The sequence below is a fragment of the Aricia agestis genome, chromosome 2 (assembly GCF_905147365.1).
Source record: "Aricia agestis chromosome 2, ilAriAges1.1, whole genome shotgun sequence".
Classification (NCBI taxonomy): Eukaryota; Metazoa; Arthropoda; class Insecta; order Lepidoptera; family Lycaenidae; genus Aricia; species Aricia agestis.
In genome coordinates this window covers 8,033,500-8,054,407 of record NC_056407.1, presented here as the reverse complement: position 1 = coordinate 8,054,407, position 20,908 = coordinate 8,033,500, and the positions used below count along the sequence as shown (strand labels likewise).

The window sequence follows — 20,908 nt, the reverse complement described above, 5'->3', positions numbered from 1 at the left end:
AAAAAGTCAATCTGAAGAAATAAAATATATTTAAAGACTTGCGACTTTAGACTGTATGCTCATAAATATAAAACAGTTCGCCTATGCAAATGCAATCGTACATACATATTTAATAACGTTTTGACTCGATCAAAGCAATAGATAAACTGTATTTGAACAGCCCGATCCGAAGCTAATTCACCATTATCGTGATTGGCAGCTGCTCTAGAACTTTCACAATTAATTAATAACGCAGACACCGAAACAACTGAAATAACAAACATTCGAAATTCAAATGGGCCTTAGACGGCATAAATTATAGGATCTGTTTAATCAACAACAACAAACAATAAAACAATAAAGGTGTTTAAACAAGAAGCACCCACAGACGATTGTTTGCCGCGACGTAAACTAAACACTACTTAATCTGACAGCCGGCTGTCGAGCAGATGCTTTAATTTGATTAATCGTCGATCGAGAACGGCTTATTAATGCGCGGGCTAATTCAATTCCCCTAATGCCTTAATCATAGTCAAAGAAGTCCCAGTAATTGAGTTTGATGGAAGACCGTGATCGGCGATGGCACTCGACTGATTATCACCGCGGGGATACACATGTGTTGCGGAGTACAGAGTAATTAGTTTTCTAATTGTGAAGAATTTAATTACTATACCAGTTTTGGTTTTGTAATGAGTACTGGTTTAGCTGCTGATATACTGATAGTTCTAGGTTACTTACTGATGTATCTTTAAAGCAGTAATTTCCAAAATGGTCCAGGTGGGCCCGCAGGGCCCACGCGAGACTCGACGGGGGTCTGTTTTGCCTGCAAAGAAGGTAAAGAACTGTCAGTTGTAGTGAAGAATTCATCATAGATAAGTATTGTGGGGGTTTCCCTACAATACTGGTGAGGGGGGTACTGCAAGGGGTCCACCGGATCCACCATATTTTAAAAGGTGTCTAGGAAACTAAGGAGTTTGATAACCACTGCTTTGAAAGCTTTAGTTGCAATCCTCAAAGTACTTCTATTACAAAATGATTTTATACCCTTTCACTGGAAAACAAGGAAACTATAAATCCCGAAATCCGAACGATACATAAAATTCGTACGCGGAATTATTTAGAGTTATGGAATAGAAGGGTAATAAAACGCAAAGCTTCTAATAACAAATCTAATAAAGCCCGAAGTATGCTTAATGAAGCATATCATGTGTGAAATCACTACGACTCCGTGCTCGTATATCGTCCAACCCAATTTCGTAGGATTACAGTAAATAAGAAAATTCATCCGGATCGCGTTGTTAAGCGTAATCGAGCGTCACGGAAAGTATAAAGGCAGACTGTATATTGCATAAGTTAAGATGTAACAGCGCGAAGTTCGCGCGCCGCGTGTGCCGAATTCCTCCCGAATACGACCCGACGTTTCGTTACAAACTTAATGAAAAGCGAAAAGGTACTTTGCTTTCATTCCAAAAAGTAATTAACCCGAGCGACTTCAATGACAAATTCAAAAAATAAATTACTCGAAAATAAACAAAGGCTCAAAGAAGCACAATGGTAAAAAGCCCTTTTGTAGGTCAACGTTTTATTAAAACTGAACGAAAAGCTTTCATTTACGTTTGAAATAGATCCTCGTCTTTAATCTTTGTTTTTATCGATGATATTTCGCAAAAGTTGTTGTCTACGTTTGTTTCGGTACATTACGCCGGTTCGCCGGCTCTCCGCTCGCTACATTTCATTAGTGCCTTCGTCTCTCGATTGTTCTCGTTTTATTTATCGGTACCCTGAATACGACGTTTCAGGAATTATACCGAAAAATAGGATAAATATATAGTATACTGTATATAACTTATATCTCGATATATTTTTATGTTTACAATTTCGTACATTTCAAAGTTTTTTTTTCCAACAAACAAAATTATAGCGAATCGAGATCAATATAGATATCAATCACCACTCAAATCGTTAACAAAAATGCAAATATTAATCAATCACAACAAAAAACCATACCCAATCAAAAAGCTTCACAAGTTAATACCGTTAACTTATGCGCGTCCGTGTAAGTTATAAAGCATATTTGTCATTATAATTTAAATTTTAAGCCACGTCCTTTGAGGCACGATTCTGCTATAGCCTTTTGTGAAGCCCCTTGTGGCCAACACATATAATAGGACGTTATTGATGAGCCGATATTGACGCTCCCATATCAATATCCTATCGACGAGGTGTAATTTAATTTCGGCCGAAACTGGGAGCGTTCATTATAGAAGACCCCCATTAAGTATATTACAAAAGGAAGTTACATATTGCTTTAGCGCTACAACATAATACCCCGCTGAAATGGTTCGGTAATTTTATGGAACGATTTAAAATATCGCCAGTTTTAGCGCCTTTTTCATCCTGTATGATTACGAGTCGGTGAGCTACACAAGACAAGTAGAGTTTAGAGCTCAATGACAAAATGAGTAGGTACAGCATCAAAATTCGATCCAGCCAATACTCTCTTCGTATAACGAATCCATTAAACAAAGGTCAAACAGCCAATTAAACAGCCACCAATCACAAAGTCCAATTCCGCACAAATCCGGCTTAAACAGGAAACAATAAATAAACTCGAAGGTGACATTTCCGATTTGGAACTTCGCTAAGAAAACCGTATTGCTTATCAAAGCCATGCAGTAGCCTTTGATCAAGTTTTAGCACGTTAAATATAGTTTTACCAGAGGCAGAGTTTCTCGAGTGACAAATTCTTGTTCCCGAGTAATACTTCTAGAAGTAAATAGCGATCTTGATACTTGAGCTGCTATGTGGATGAAGAGTTCTTGCAATAAAATCCTGCATTTTTGCTTGTAATAGATGACCACACAATTTATCTTTGGTTCTGGAGGATTGACCCGCGGTTGGACCACATATTAGTAAAAGTCAGCTTTTAGTAGGATTAATATTTTCTTGATGAAGATTCGTTTTTGATGCCCGTGTCACGCTTACATTAATTTTTCTATTATTATATTATTTTATTTTAAACTACCACGTTTCAAAAACAGCATAAGCATAAAAACGCATCGTAACCAAACATCAGGCGGACATAATATTGCTTTATCTTAAGTCTTACTAGTCACTTATAGGTACTTAATCCCCAGGTTGCAACAATAAAACACGTAATCTACATTAAACTGGACCTTTTATTATACCGAAACTAACACTCTTACTTACCAAAAGGCCACACGCGGTGAGTATCTAAGGGTGGGTTGCACGAGAAGCGTGGTTAAAGTTAAAGTTATGGTCAAAGTTATGGTTATAGTTAAGGCTAACTTTAACTTTAATTTTGACCACAGATCTTTACAGATGACAGCTGGTCCGACAAGGCTATAAATGAACGTCGGCGGGGCGCTGCTGGTAAAGAAGAACTGTCAAAAATGGCGTTTTTGTATGATGACAGCGTTAGTTTAAAGTGACAGTGCATTTAAAGCCTTGTCGAGCTCTATGATTATGGTTAAATATGGCGTCCATTTTTTACTTTAACCAAAGATATCATTTTGCATTGTAGTTAAAGTTAAAGTTATAGTTAAAGTAAGTTGGTGCAACCCACTCTAAGTAGTGACTGCCCATCGCGCGCCGTTACAAACATACATCGACTTCCAGACACAAATCTGCTGACATCCGCACATTCACACATGCATAATCCTACAATTGTATTAGTTCAGGAAACGGTGGTAGGCAACATCTAGGACGTTCTGAAAGCATTTGATTAAAGTGTACTCGTATTCGGAAATAATAAAAAAATATTTTTCACAATAATTGTAGCTCAAACATAGAAAATCACTTCTTTTTTTATGAAATAAGGCGGAAAACGAGCAAACGGGTCACCTGATGGAAAGCAACATCCGTCGCCCATGGATACTCGCAGCATCAGAAGAGCTGCAGGTGCGTTGCCGGCCTTTTAAGAGTGAATAGGGTAATAGGGGAGGATAGGGATGGGAAGGGAAGGGAATAGGGGAGCGTAGGGAAGGGAATAGGGTAGGAGATTGGGCCTCCGGTAAACTCACTCACATGAAAAACTCACACACATAAAAAACTCACACATATGAAAAAAACTCACGTGAAACAGCGCAAGCGCTGTTTTTCGATCGAGCCGGCCCATACGTGCCGAAGCATGGCTCTCCCACGTATAATCTCTTGATAAAGTTGTACTGAAACATGATGATATTACGAGCCAACTATTGTCCTCTTTTAATTAACAACAAGATAGCCGATACCCTTTTAGTTTAAATAAGGATCAAACTTGGTGTGCTGGAGCAACTAGCAAGGTACGGATTCGCCCACATCGAACTTCCTGCACACTGCACAGTGCGCAGTAATAAGCCCGGCAGCTTACAAAGCATATTATAGTCTGGTCTTTGCTACAGTAAGCGAGTTTCATTAGTTACTAGTCTAGCAATCTATACAATTATATACTATAGATTTATTACGGATTAACGCCTCCGTGGTCTAGTTGTATAGAGCGCGGAGGTCGTGGGTTCGATTCCCGCGTTGGAAACATGGTATTTCCAAGTTTGGTTAGGACAATGCAGGCTGATCACCTGATTGTCTGACAAGTAAGATGATCCATGCGTCGGATGGGCATGTAAAAAGTCGGCCCTGCGCCTGATCTCTCGCCGGTCGTGTCGGTCTTCCGTCCCACTGGGTTACGAGAGTAAAGCAATAGAGAGTGCTCTTGTGTACTGCGCACACACTTGGGCACTATAAAATTACTCCTGCGTAGCTGGCCTGGTTTCAATTAAACTAGCCACCGTCACCGAAACCGGTGTGGGAGCTATTATTATTATTATTTCGGATACTTAGTACTATAACAATATATTTTGAGTTCCAGAAATTGAAATACAGTGTAAACTCCATGTAACGTCACTCGATTTAACGACAAACTCTCTAAAAGCGTCGAAATCATTCGATTTTGGTTGGTTTAGCAGTTAACTTGTCTACCATACAATGATACACTACATGGCATCACACCCACTCTTAATAGCGACAAAATTACAACGTTTGAGTTCTGAAATTTTCACAGATTATGTATTTCTGGTGCCGCTATAACAACAGTTACTAAAAACAAAATAAAATTAATATTTAAGGGGGGCTCCCATACAACAAACGTGATTTTTTGACCTTTTCGGCCTGTAATCCATAATGACAACATGTAAAATGTAGATATTTGAAACTTTCCCAAAATCCTCAATTTTATTATGTGTTATCTTATATCTTTAAACGAGCTATTAGTGTTTTATCGATAATCGATAAACTGAAAAATATGACTCTTCCTGACATCTATTGGCGAATAATAATACTATTTTGTTAGCAACTAATTATTTTAACGACCAGCAGATGGCGTTATTAAGTAACACGAAGTCAATGAGTGTCTGCTATACCGAGCAAAGCTCGGTCATCCAGGTACTTTAATATTTAATAATAAAATTATAATATAATAAAGTAAATTATTAAGGATCCCATACAAAAAAACACAATTTTTCATCTACTTTTGCTCTTAACGGTACGGATCCCTTCGTGCGTGGGTCCGACTCGCACTTGGCCAATTTTTCTTCTTTTCAATTTAACGACAACTCTATATTATTACGCCATAAAATGCACAGTCCCTTCAGTGACGTTATAATATACAGTGTGTAACAAAAATAAGTGATAATACATAAGGGTGTGTACGTGTTCCTTGCAGAGAGTTCAATGTGAAAGTACCACCGTTGAAAGACAAAGGCCCGAGCGTCACGAGTTTTCCCATACAAAAGTGAAAAAAAATTTTGATCTTTCAGTGCTGCTTCTTTCACAGTGAACTCTCTACAAGGAACACGTACACATACGAAAGTATTATCACTTATTTTTATTACACTCTGTTTAATAGAGTTTACACTATAAATTATGTAGGGCTACCGTGCGATAAATAAACTTCTTAACGATATTGTAGTCGTCGTTTGTTTCCCTTATACTACTAGTATAAGGGAAACAAAGACTATAATAATTTTATATTAATTTAATTTAAAATAAGTGTATTTAGTACAAAAATACAACAGCAACAGTCAATAAAGAGGTAAATAATTTTAAACACCTCAAAATTACTTGAAAACGTTTACCGTAATCAAGTAGAAAACTAGTTTTTTGTAAGTGGGACAATTCAGTCGTAACAAATTAGGAGGGTGCTACGGCTACGACACCAGCTAATAACAATTATTATTATTAACGATGGGAGCTTTGACGAAACTAGGTTATGGGAAGTAGTAATGACACGGGCGTTTATCATAATTTGTAGACGATCCGTAAACTACGCGTAACTATATGTGTGTAAGTCGTAAGAAACGGTGAACGTTATTCCACAGAAAAAATTCCGAGAGTAGCTGAACAAATGCAAAAGTTATAAACAATAAGTTACTTAAACCATAAAAGAAGAGTTTTTTTTTTTTTTTTGAAAAATAAAAAAAACTCTTCTTTTTTGTCTGAGATAATCAAAATTTGAAAAAAGGTCCATAAAGAACAGGAAATTTCCTAAAAAAAGTCCCTGCCTCCTGGAACTGTCAACAATCTTTATAACTTTAATTGAGCGGCGAAAGTAACGGTAAAAACGCGTAGTTCGGGTTTAGGGTTGGATATTTTAACTGATTAAATATTAATTATGAATGAATAAAGAAATTTGAGTACTATGTAGTCCTTATTTTCCTGTTCTAAGATGTAAAGATACTTATCAATAAACAATATTCCGTCAACAAAAATAAATTATCGCAATTAGTTTAATTGTTATGCTTTTGTTAATTTGTTAATAGTCACTATTTTAATGTTAACACAAAAACGCTGATTATGTCAAAACAAGAAATCAGGATTTTTTATTATTCCTTGTAGCTAATCTTAAAAGGGCTTAGAAGACAATCCCCGTTGGAAAAATAAAAAAAAACCTTCTTTTTTTGTTTACTTTATTGTTTATAACTTCTGCATTTTTTTTCTGCCCCTCTTGGAATTTGGATAGAATGTTTTAGATGGTATTCCGAATCGAATGAGACCAAAATCATAATTTTCAGTGCTGAGGAAAATCGCATTTGTGAACCAGAGGATTATTGATGGTAGTGAAAACGATATCTTATACAGTAACGCCAATGAAAACTTTCTTCGCATCACACGCGCAGCTTTATATCTTCAACAATTTACATAATATCAAAAGTTCTGTTTAATTAGCCTTAGATATTTTGTGGCACGGAACCATGAACAATCGCATGAGGGAATTACTCGTTCAACTCGGCGAGTACAAAACAAATATTTCTCAGTCGTAAAACTTTATTCATCTTGGCGAGTTGATTTTGGCGAGTAATAAGATAAAATATTTTTTTCATAACATCCAATCAACGTAGAGACCGTTTATGTTTATATTGGCAGACTTCGCAAAATATTCACAACTCTCAGCCACCCCAAAAAATATATGAGCAGTTCGGTGTAAATCCAGCTTCCGGGCTCCCTGCCAACTCTGTTCGCATTGCAGAAAGATGAGGGATCTATAAAAATTGTATTACAACACTTTCGGAATGAGCTAACAACTTTTCACATGACATAATTTGATCTTGAACTTTTGCCTAATAAAATGGAATTCGCTGGAAAATCTTTCCAGCTTTTTGAATATTACTTTAGTTCTTGAATATAAAATTTATAATGGAGTTCCTACCAAATTTAAATTTGTCATAGGACTTGTTTTATGTTGTGACCTTGGTAGCTATCTTACTTACTGACTACCGTAGATGCGTAGATGCGTAGAGACATAATATATACCTATCTGTAGCTCAATTTATTTCTTCATAAACTCATAAAGTGATTATAATCGCATCCTAAATCACGTCGTAGCTTATTCGTTCGTAAATTAATTTAAAATACCAAACACATTTTGTATAAAATTTCCGGAACATTTTCCCTAATCTGTCTTCCATTAATCGTATAATATATCAAAAGAAAAGAAGTGTAATTTCGCAAATTATGAAATTTTTGAACATAACTTTAAATTAATATTAGAAACAGGTGCGGCGACTCGTAACTAGAGTATTTTATAATTATGCCGGTCGCTTCGGATAACTTCGGGGGATATTACAAAGAACAATTTGCACGTCTGGGGAGAGACTCGCAGAATATAAAAGACGCCACCGCACTCGGCCTCACAGATTCCTCCCGACGTTAATGTATTATTGTATTATCATTGAAGATACACGGGGGATTGCGAGTAAAAAAATCATGGAGCTTGTCTACCTATTAGGGTGGGGACGTAATTTAATAACGTTTCGTTTTCTTCTTTTTTCATTAATGATGGTGAAAATGCTCTTTGTATTTTGTTCAAAAAAATTCACACTATTGTAGAAAATTCTAGTACACCATTTTTCACATGACACAAAAAGTGTGTTGCTATTTTTAAACTTTGTTGCTAAAATAACTTCAGTCGTATTCTAGATTAAAAAAACCGGCCAAGTGCGTGTCGGGCCACGCGCAATATAGGGTTCCGTAGTACTAGATTACTATTGTCAAAAACTAGCTCTACGTAGAACATAGAGCTAGATTTTGATAATTTTTGTATGGTCAATGAATCTACATATTTTATAACGTGTTTTACACTACTAAGAACATCATCTCAGTTACGTTCGAAGGAATTTGAACGAAAAGTTCTTTTATACTTCGCCGAATACTTTTTTTTCAGTTACTCGTAATTGACTATTACTCAAAAACTTATGAATTTTTTTAGCCGTGATAGTTTTCCTTTTAAATTCAGCATATTTCCTACTCCCGTGAATTTTTTCACATTTCCAGAAGGAACCGTTTAACTGGTAGAAGGGGGGGACACTAGACTCTTAACAATTTTTTCCACTTTGAAACGTCATATTTCACAAATGCATCCCTAAATCGGAAAATGATCTATATTATATACCTAGGGAGGTACCATAAAAAAATTAAGATTTTTTTATACCATTTTGTTGGCATGATAAAAATGTGAGTTCGTGCCGAATTACAGCTTTGTAGGTCAATTATAGTCTCTTATCAAAACCGCGGATAGACAGACGGACGGACGGACGGGCGGTCTGACCGAAACTATAAGGGTTCCTTGTTGACTATAACGGAACCCTAAAAAAGCCAATGAGCCTTGATTTCTGAAATACTTACAATTTACAGTAGACCTTGCGACCTCGATCTGATAATATTAATATGTAATACCAGGGGTCCATAAAACAGCGGTGATGACGGTGGAAAACATTATTGACCCCCTACAAACCGCAATATCAATTAACCCCGCAGTACGCACTATTAAATACCTCACCCTGCGCACCGGGCCCCACAGACCCGGTGATAGGCATTACAATATCATTGTCAATTCACGCAAATTATCTGGCATTATGTACAGTATAACAAATATTACTAATAATAGTAATTGTATGCTACAAGAGTAAGATTCTACGTCTTGTTAAGTAGCAAAACTAAAATTTTGTCGTCAATAATAAAGAATTTTAAAATTTTGAATTATTTCTGAAAATATTATGTTTAATACTATAGTAAATTTGATTATCTAAATAATGTAATACTCAAATTATTACTAGTTTAAAACATGCCTTTTAAAAGTTTTAAATGTGATTCGGTCTTTATAGCGCCATCTCTTGCCAAAGGGTCGAATCAATGAACGTATGAATACCTAGCTATGTCCACACTGTGCACTTTCATCTTCAATTTTCGTCATCAACTTTCATATTGGCGCATTCAATAATTGAATTCGTCAAGAAACGCAACGCCAATATTGTCATTTTTGAAGTTTTGGATACGGTCATACGGCATGCCCGCGACGCATTTCCTTGATGAACAGAAAAAGGCACAGTGTGGACAAAGCTATTAGTACACAATGCTTGTATTTCCGAAAAATATGTTAACAATACAAAGTAGGTAAAACATAGATCCCTGATAATATGATACAAACTTTTCATAGAATAGATATGGCAAAATATGAGCATGTTCGGTCAGAACCTTTATAGATAAACATAGGCAAACTATGTTTAACTTTATCAGGTCTGTCGTCTGTGTGCTCCAAAATGTTATCATAGTAAGTACTAATTTTAGTTCTGTTAGTTTTATCTTAATTCTTAAATTATAGGATAAATGCAAAAGTATAATTAAAAACCTTAAATAGTTTATTTCGTAGTATGGTTACATTAAATATTTTGTTGTTGTTTTATAACAATTAGTAATTTTTATTTTTTATGAAATGACCCGACCTCCCTTCGACTTCCACGAATTGGTTCCAATTTGGCTTGAAATATTCGAGAACATCTGTTCTCGAGTTTTAGCGAGAATTCAAAATTTACTTTTGTTTAAAGAGATAAAAATATATTTCATGAGTATACCAACTTTTATGTGATTTAGTTAATAGAAACCGAAATGCAGCTACGTTTATTGTTCGATCACAATAAACGTAGCTGCATTAGTGTTGCACTCTAATTGTAGAATCGGGGTTATGCTCTTGTTTTCATAAAAGGTTCATTTTTGCTTAAATTTTTCATGAAACGTTTTTAAAATCACGTCAAAATCTATGATGTTTGTGAATATTTGATAGAGGCCGACGCGAGATGAGGGTATGAGGGATTATAGTCACCTGGACAGGGATGAGACAGACAACATTTACCTTTTGTTTCATGATATAGCTATGGACAAAGGAGACGGGATATAACTTGCGGTTTTATTGATCAGCGATAAGTGATAACTTGTCAATGCATTGGTGATACATTGGATGTACCGTGGACCACTATGGACACTGCATTTTCAAGTACATTTCTAACTTTGAGTAGGTAAGTAAAAACGTGAGATTAGGCCTAAGGCTAAGGGCTTGTTTCACCACTTCCTGATAAAGTGCCGGATAGGCTATCCACAACTTTTTTGACATATTATCCATACTCTATTATATCTGACGTTTGCGTAATGTTTCCTTTTGAAAATATAGCTTGACAACTTTTAGGCCCTGTTTCACCACTTTCTGATAAGGTTCCTGATAGGCTATCCACCAGTTAACTTGACAGATAGAGTATGGATAATATGTCAAAAAAAATGTGGATAGCCTATCCGGCACTTTATTGGGAAGTGGTGAAACAAGCCCTAAGTCACTTTGATTATGAATGATGTCATATAACCACGGAATAACGACCCGTTATCGACGTACTTAATGAGCCACAGAATACGAAATGAACAAGAGCAAATTGGACCGTGTATACAATCAACAGGGTGTTATAGCTAGTTACTAGACACGATCGCACTGCCGTATTAACCACAGTTGATTGCAATACCAAATTGGTTGGAGACCCCCGCTCCACACGTACATGAGACCAATTTGAAGCAAGCTGCAAACGGGGATTTCACACGGAATACAATATAAGGCGCTAAACATTGATCCAAATAGGATTGAAAATAGTTGGTATGCTTAGCGCGCGCCGCACAAATTGTTATCTAGTTCGCTCTAATAAATTCCTGTTGGACGCCAAGATACACCTATTCGCAATATGCTTTACATCATCATCGAATGCTTACAACTCATGTTTCTAGAAGCCTTTACTGTGGTTGAATAAGATATATCCTATTAATATTAATTATATCTTACTAGCGACCCGCCCCGGCTTCGCATCGGGTATAAAATTTTATATAGCCACTGAAAAATGATTAAAATCGATTCAGCAGTTTTGACTTGTATTCATTATTACTACCCGTGGCCCGCATTGGTCGGTACCGCCGCAATTTAAGTTATTTAATTGGATAAGGATGAATGCCGTATTTATTGAAATTGCTTCGAAAATTAGCCACTATTTGTCGTAAAAATAAAATGACAAAAAATGTTATTGTGGGATATCCATAAGAGATAGACATATACCATCGCGGAGTTTTCTGTAGACCTTTTCAATGTGTACTATACTTGGTACATTATTTTGATAAATCTCGTAGGGTTCAGCCTGCGTTTGCAATGTAAGCGGAAAAAAATGTAATTATTTACGATATCACATTCACCATAATAGTAGTATTGATGAGGTATGTAAGAAATACCGTTGATTTCGAACAATATCAAATATTTCGAGCGGAGACGCTTTCAAAATTCATAGAATCGATATTATATCCTACCTTATTTATTTCTCATTAAAGTCTACATAATTTATGATTTTAAGTTATTAATTTTTAGGGTTCCGTACCCAAAGGGTAAAAACGGACCCTATTACTGAGACTTCGATGTCTGTCCGTCTGTCTGTTTCCAGGCTGTAACTCAATAACCGCTATAGCTAGATTTCTGAAATTTTCACAGATTGTGTATTTCTGTTGCCGCTATAACAACAAATATTAAAAACAAAATAAAATTAATACTTATTTAAGGGGGGGTCCAATACAACAAACGTTATTTTTTGGCCTTTTTTGCTCGTAATCAATAATGGCAACAGCCAGGCACTTGACATTTTCATAAAGGCCTTAGTTATATTATGTCTACTTAGTACTTTAATAATTAATAATAATATTTAAATATGCGAGTCCGACTCGCACTTGGCCGATATTTTGTATATGCGAAGGCATTTTATAAACTTTATTTCTATTGAATCTGCCTTCTGAGGCAATTAATATAATTTTTGGGATACCAAGCTTTGCTCGGGATTTACAGAAACATGGGTTACCTACAAAAAATACACAGTGTAGATACGCTACAGAATCTTGATAGGTAATTTTTCTTACCCGGTATTGTCTACATACAAAATTTTATAAAATTACTTATATACTTAAGAGGATACACCAGGGGCTAGAGAAATGAAAAAAAAGTACGTGTAATATCTATAGCTGTCTCCCTTACCTCAAGCCTATACCGCAGAAAACGATAGAGACAACTGCAGAAAATCAACGATTCGTTGTCCCCTGATTCCTTCTCCAAAACTTAACCGATTTAAGAACTTTTTTCACTAAAGATTAAAGAAAGGCTTGAGCTGTGTTCCTATGTTTTGCTTTTTTTGTATAATCTAGCCAAATCTGTTTTCTGGACGTTTAAACACAGCGGAACATCTGGCCATTTTTTTGGGGTTTTTGAACGTTCATATTTTATTTAATAATTAAATTATGAAAAAAAAGAAAACATAGGGACATTGTATTAGTGGCCATAGATATTCAGGAAAAAAATTATAACTCTACTAGCATTATCCAGGGAGGAAACAGGGGACAGCGTTTGTATGGAAAAAAGGGCGGTGTGGACTCCTCTTAATGTAAATATTCAAAATTGTCTCATTGAAAATAATATAATTGAATCCGATCATTACAGTAATAACTATTGTTATTGATTATACTACCCGCATAATTTCAGATAAACCAATTATAATTGACTGGTAATTTACAAGATGTATGGCGTGTTTGGTTTCGGGTAAATAATCATAACGGTAATTTTATAATTATTTGGCGTGCGTTGAGCGTAAATCAAGTAACGAGCGTTTACCGAACAATGTTTTAACGTAATTATCGCAAAACCAATAAAGAAACAATAATAATTTACGGTTAACGGTGCACGGTTTATTTTCTTTTCTAAGGGAACATTTTAGGTTATTCTCTTTTAGACTTTAAAAACAGATCTTTATTCGATATTAAAGGCTGGCAACGCATCTGCAACCCTTCTGATGTTGCGAGTGTCCATTGGCGACACTTAGTTGCTTCCCATCAGGTGACATGTTTGCTCAAATTATGCTATAACTGTTTTTCCATATTTGAAAAGCATTGTATAACTATTAAGTTATACATTTAACGTTGCATTAGTTCATAATGTGGAATGTGGATATTCAATACCATAAGGTTGCTAAAATCTAAAGCTATAGCACAGAATATATATTAGTAGGCTATAGCTAGTAACGCGCCGTGAGTAGACTTTTTGCTGTGGATATCTTTGTTTGCGCTACATTTTTCCACCCAAAATAAAATTAGGGTGAGTTACAATTGGGCAATAATTTAGTGACAAGGTGACAATATAGGCGCGGTCGACAAACCAATTAGTCTACCTTTCATCTATTAATATTTGACAGCTGCGCCATTTTTGTCACTGCTTTATATTACGTTTAGTAATTACTAGCTTCTCATTTATTAACAGAGTAATATCGATGTGTCCTTGGGAACGAAAACTCAATTTCTGTAGAGTACATATTATCTAGCATAAATATTTCACTAGCTATTTGACCGAGCTTTGCTCGGTTTTCGATGATAGTGACATTTTCTAAAAATGATTCCTAGCTAGATCGATTTATCGCCCCCCAAACCCCCTATATACTAAATTTCATGAAAATCGTTGGAGCCGTTTCCGAGATTCCAATTATATATATATATATATATACAAGAATTGCTCGTTTAAATATATAAGATATACTATACTAATTGGACCAATTACCAAACACTTATAGTTACATACTACTTATTATAAAATTACTAAGGTGTACTCGGGAAATCGAGATTCAAGACAGTAGCGGTCATTGATTTGAAAGTTTTTTGGCAGAGAAGCAAAAAAAAATTTCATTTTCTATATAAAACGTGATTGACAATGAAGTGTCGGATGTTCCTATCTAAAGCAGGGAATTCACTACCGGGCTACCCGCGGGCCGCCTGGTCTGGCAGAAGTCTGCCGCTTGCCCCTTTTGAATACACACATAACAGGCAAGTCAGTCGAATAGATAGAGGGCTGCAGCACGGCCGTGAACTCATGAACTCAATCTTCTTTGTAACAAATGATAGATCAGCATCGGCATTGATTTCTTTGGATTTTTCAATAAGTTCGCTGTATTAGCGGCATTACGTAGATTGGTGTTCATGTAATCCTTGCTTTTATTTATTTATTTATTTATTTAAAAACTTTTTGCACGTTGTAGTACAAAGGCGGGCTTAATGCCTTGTGGCATTTTCTTCCAGCCAAACCTTAGGGTGTTGCAGAGATAGTGAGGTAGATGCAAACATTTAGAGGACAGAGGGATTAAAACATCTTATAATTAACATTATGATAATATAAATACATATCTAGGTACAACATAGTAATATATACTTAATTCAAAATAAAATAAACATAATACATATTTAAAATATATACTTCTATAATAAGTATAAATATTATGTATAAAATAAACTACTAAATATAAAATATAAGTAGACATATATATAGATTATAGATAGATAAATAACTAATTAATATCGATTTTGTTGTCTCATTTAGTTAATGATTTAAGGTAATGTTCATGAACTTTACGTTTGAACAGTTCTTTAGTTTTGGACATCCTAATTTCTTTTGGAAGTGAATTCCAAAGGAGAATTGATTGAATATTAAAGGAAGAGTGGACGAGAGTGGAACTATGGGGAGGACATTGGAGGCGTAAATTATTCGTGGAACGGAGATTTCTGTCATGATTGCTGCCTAGGTATTCGAAAAGAGGAGTTAGGTAGCTGGGAGCGGAGGGGGAGTATAGTATGGAATAGAGCATGCACACTGCCCGCTGGGATCGGCGTTGGCGAACAGGGAGCCAGCGTAATTTTGAGCGGTAGGAGGAGACGTGATCGTACTTGCGGAGGCTGAAAACAAATCTAATGCAGCTATTCAGGAGACGATCTAGTTTGTTAAGGAGGTCCGCATTAAGGTCAAGATAGCAAACGTCACAGTAATCAATTATTGGGAGTATAAGACTCTGAACTAGCATCAATTTTATACACGATGGTAAGAAATTTTTAAGTCGGTATAATGCTCGCAAAGAGTAGGTGACTTTATTACTGACGCTAGCAATTTGTGTATGCCAGTCTAAGTTAGCGTCGATGTGCAAACCGAGGTCCTTAACACAAGAGCTATAGGGTATAATACTGCTGTTAAACATTAGAGGCGGAATAGATCTAGTGTCGACTCTTCTTAGAACTCTCGGACTTCCTATTAAAATGGCCTGACACTTAGCCGCATTTACTGACAGTCCGAAATTAGCAGACCAGGTGTTTATAGCAACGAGATCCCGGTTTAAAGCATCGATGGCCGTGGAGAGGTTTTCAATTGTTTCTTGTCTATATAGCTGAAAATCATCAGCATATAAATGATGCGCACTGCTAATTATATAAACCAATAAGTTAATAAATAAGGAAAATAAAAGGGGAGAAAGTATACCACCTTGAGGAACCCCATCCTCGAGAAGGACCCAATCAGAGAAGGACCCGTCGACGCGTACACGTTGCTGGCGCCCCTTAAGGTAGGAGGAGAACCAGTTTACTACTTCAGGCGAGATATTGAGGTGGGACAGAATGGATAAGAGGATATCGTGGTTCACGTTATTAAAAGCATTAGAGAAATCAATGAGCACTAGGACAGTGACTTTTGATTCCTCCATGCCAGCCCTAATGTCACTGGTAATTTTTAACAAGGCCGTAGTGGTACTATGCCCAGGCTTGAATCCAGATTGTAGTGGAGAAAGAAGGTTGTTATCGAATACAAACCTGGACAATTGCTTGTGAACACACGCCTCGATTATTTTAGAGAGGAAAGGGAGTATTGAAATGGGACGGAAATGGGAGGGTTGTGCAGGATTTGGAACTTTTGGTAAGGGACAGACGTAAGCCTTACGCCAAAGGTCGGGGTAGGTAGAGGACTCGAGGGAGAAGTTAATAATATGGGAAATTGCAGGCAAGAGACTGTCGAGAATGGTGGTAATCATTTGACGACTGATGTCGTCGCAACCAACAGCCTTAGAGCTCAAAGATTTGATTATAGTTTTGACCTCGTCTGCAGAAACAGGTTCAAATTGAAACAGATGTTTAGCAGCACGTGGTAATCCGTTTACATAACTAATAGTTGAGGACTTTGTACTTGCATCTAGAGTTGTGACAGAAGAGAAACTGGTGTTGAGGTCATTCAAACTAATAGTACTCGGCAGTACCGTGTGATGAGACTTACTTACGCCTAAGGTACCTAGGAACTTCCATAAGTTAGCCGAGGAAGATGAGTTGCTTATGTTTATGAAAATATGTCGACGTTTAGCATTTCTGACCATTTGATTACATCTATTCCTAGCTGTTTTAAAGTTCACCCAATTACTGTCGCTACGATTCTTTCTAAATTTACGATAGGCACGGTCCCTAAGTCTCATGGCTACTTTTATGTCGGGAGTCAACCAAGGCGCTGGAACGCTCTTTATTTTAACTTTCCTAATAGGCGCATGGACGTCATAAAGAGCATGAATCCTATTATTAAAAACTTGGACTTTGTGATCGATACAAGAAGCAGCAATAAGTGGATTCCAATCGACATTCGCTGCATCTGATTTAAGCTTATCAATGTCCATACGAGAAAAGCAACGTTTGTGAATAATCTTTGGTTTTATTTTAGGGGGCTTTAAAACATACCTAAGATAGATAAGGTCGTGCAATGAAAAACCAGGGGCATGATATTGTCCATGAGAATGAACCAGTGAATGGTTTGACGTTAAAATTAGGTCCAACCAGGTATCATCGCCATTGATGTTATGGTGTGTGGCTTGCAAAGGTAACTGTTGCAAGCTAGTTGACTCCAGAATGTGTAGTAATCTGCGTGCGCGCGAAGAAGATGCGTCAAGTAAATTTGTATTGAAGTCGCCCATAATAATGTGGTGTTTATAATCAGCACTCACCGACTCCAGAACGGACTCTAATTGGTTAAAGTAATCGATGGAAGGAGGGCAATATACAACTCCAAGAACAGCCTTCGTTCCCCTAATGCAGACCTCTAGAAATAGAAATTCAGCGGAGGCGGAATAATGTGGAGGCGAGCTAGCAATTATTTTATATGAGAGGTCACTCCGCAGGTAGATACCTACACCACCACCACGTCGGTCGCAACGATCATTTCGAATTAAAACAAACCCGGGCAAACTGTAAGTTGTGGAAAGTAGGTTAGGTTTAAGCCAGGTCTCTGAAATCAAAAGTCCGTGGATATTGTTACCTGCAAATGTGTCCAAAATGTCGTTAAAGTGACTAGGCACACTTTGTGCGTTGATATGACACACGTTTAGTAACAGATTATTCTGATCGTTAAAAGTTTGATGCAAAAGTTCACCTAGGGTGTTCGTATTTATAGAATCAAAACTATCATCGTCAGATAAAACAATAGAATCATTTGCTGAGTGAAATGAGTCACTATCGGAATGAGACATAATTATATATAATAAATAAAATAATAAATAATAATATTATATTATATAAAATAATATTAAATTAACGTTTATTGAGTAAAATATATATGTACCTATAAAATATTATATTCACTAAATATTTAAAATTAATTTAATTTGAGTGGTATGCATCACTGCACCACCCGCCAGCCGACAGTTACAATATAAATAATCAAAATTTTACACAACAGAATGATGACAATTATATCAACTCGTGTCTAAGTTAAAAATTAATTGTAACAATTATTAAAATAGTGAATGTGAATAAAGTTATGTTATGCTAAACTATGTAGTTTACATAATATTTTAATATTAGCATTCAACGACACAAAAAAAATATCTTAAACTTTTCTTCTTTAAAAGAAGAAGAAGTACTTGTATTGGAACGCAACTGACAAATGACATTTAAAACAACGATGTGACAATTGACATTGACATATTATTATTGATATTGAAAATGTTGGAAACCGAGTAGGTACCCTTTTGTAATACTGAAATTACCCTTAAATTAAATCATGTAACTTAATACATATCAAATAAAATGGCAAAGTGTACGACAGAACAAAGTTATCGACAAAATCTTTCATAAAACAGAGTAATATGGGCACATACTTAGTACATAATATTGTTGTCTAAGTAGGTAACCTATTATGATAAAGTTTATAAGCATAAATGAACCTATTGATATTATTTTCCGGCATTAGAGGAAACTATCGATGGTGTTGCCTTCTGATACTTCTGCATAAGTGGCTGGAGCTCCTCCATGGACGTTACCTTGTGGCGTTTACCGTCAGTGCTCTTAATAATGACTGCACCATCCAATGTCCAACAGCCCCTCAAACCGAAGTGCATTCTTGCCTTACTAAACACTGACTGTCGTACTTTAGTCAGAAACTCTCTCAATGAGAATGGTGTACCTTTTAACTTGGTTTTAGCCCGAAAAATAGCAGCTTTGATGTCAATAGTGGAGAACTTGACTAGCAACGGCCGGCATTTGTGGGGAATACTAGGATTGGACTGACTACCTAGTCTATGACATACCTTAATTGAGGCGGCTGTTATATCTTTCATAGCAAGCTTATGATGCACAATGTCCAGAACCAAAGATAAACAGTTTTCGCCACTTTGCTCGGGTACTCCAGTGAGAAGTAAAAACTTTCTACGATCCCTGGTTTCCATTATGTCAGCAGCCTTGGAGCATTCTGCAATTTGTTTCCGAAGCAAGCTAAGCATAGAGAAAGTGAGCTCACGAAAAGTGCGGAACTCTTCAGCCACTTTGGCCACGGTATCCTTCGCGGCAGCTCCACCTTGCAACTGTGCCTGAAGCTCCTCCATCTTCTTCATTACACATTCCTCTAAGCTCTGTTGTGCTTTTTGAATGTCGTCCAATTGTGACATTTTGTTGTGCGGGGTAGAAGTTGCAAGTAATTGCTAAATCAATCAGCTGGCAGGTGGTGTCTCAGTTAGGAGGTCTGCTTGTTACATAGAGGACCAATAACATGAAACTTCGGGAAATCCGTATGTATTGCACTCAATTTATTACAAATAATTATTGAAAATTAATGCAAACTCAATTATTTAAATATTATAAATATAGAGACTTCTATTCACTTTATTTACACCTACCCGAAAAGTTATTTACACCTACCTTTTAACTTTCTACAAACAAGGATACGACCGGTAAATGGAAATAAACATATGTCAAAATTGTTTTTGTTCCTTCATTCCTAAGTATTATATTATAGTGTTTGTATTGTTTACAATAATATGTTTTAAAATATTTTAATATTTTAAGTGCACTCCAGTCGCTCTCCAAGGCGCAAATGACAACGGGCCGCCCGTCGCGACCATTCATGTACAGACTTGCCCGTGCCCGCGCGGGGAAAATGCGATCTCGCGGGCAGGCTGCGGGTACCGGCCAACGGGCATGTCTGTGCCCGTACCTAGGAATTGACGAGCAGACATGCGACAGACCGCCCGTCGCGACCATTCATGTACAGACTTGCCCGTGCCCGCGCGGGGAAAATGCGATCTCGCGGGCAGGCTGCGGGCACCGGCCAACGGGCATGTCTGTGCCCGTACCTAGGAATTGACGAGCAGACATGCGACAGACCGCCCGTGACGGGCGGCCCGTAGCGGGCGGCCCGGTAGTCAATTCCCCGCTTAATGGCGATATCGTATTTTGCATAGGTACTCGATGTGAAATGAATATGAAGCATATCACTATGAAGTATGAACTCATAAAAAGTTGGAATTATCAATCTAAGAGTTACCAAGAGATTTTCCGATGAATCTGTAATAATATGTCTCTTTATAAGAGGTCAATAATTTTATCCTTAAATATTCTAAAAATTTGTGGTGCTACCCACAATTAGCGCCACATTCCTGCATCGCGCTATTGAAGACTATTAAGTGCTTCGGTATGTAAGTAACTATATTTAAACGACAGCTGAAATCAATCACGTGGGCTTCGGCCTGACTGAGTATAACACCTCGCTCGTAAGATCTTCCTTTGGGATCGTCACGCATATTCCCATATTTGTGACCCTCGACAGAACACGCCCTAAGGAGGCGTTGATTAAGGAATCATCATCACTCCCTGCCCCACCGCACCGCGCCAGCCAGCATCTCCTCATCGGGTACCTCGTCCATTAGCAGCAATGTAGCGCGGTCTAGGCGATTCCTCATCGACATCAACGGGCTTTCTCACTACACCG

General features: G+C 36.9%; 1 protein-coding gene across 1 annotated transcript; it reads right to left on the bottom strand.

Moving 5' to 3' along the window:
* Window positions 1-10,918: 10,918 nt before the first annotated feature.
* Window positions 10,919-19,768, bottom strand: LOC121739879. The gene is made up of 3 exons (XM_042132472.1): window positions 18,880-19,768; window positions 13,765-13,775; window positions 10,919-10,930 (listed from the first exon to the last, which is right to left on the bottom strand). Coding segments are annotated over exons 1-2 (711 nt in total). The 5' UTR covers window positions 19,590-19,768; the 3' UTR covers window positions 10,919-10,930; window positions 13,765-13,774.
* Window positions 19,769-20,908: the final 1,140 nt, after the last annotated feature.

Coding starts and splice junctions, on each gene's coding strand:
- LOC121739879 (XM_042132472.1), bottom strand. CDS start 19,589: ATGTCACAATTGGACGACATTCAAAAAGCACAACAGAGCTTAGAGGAA.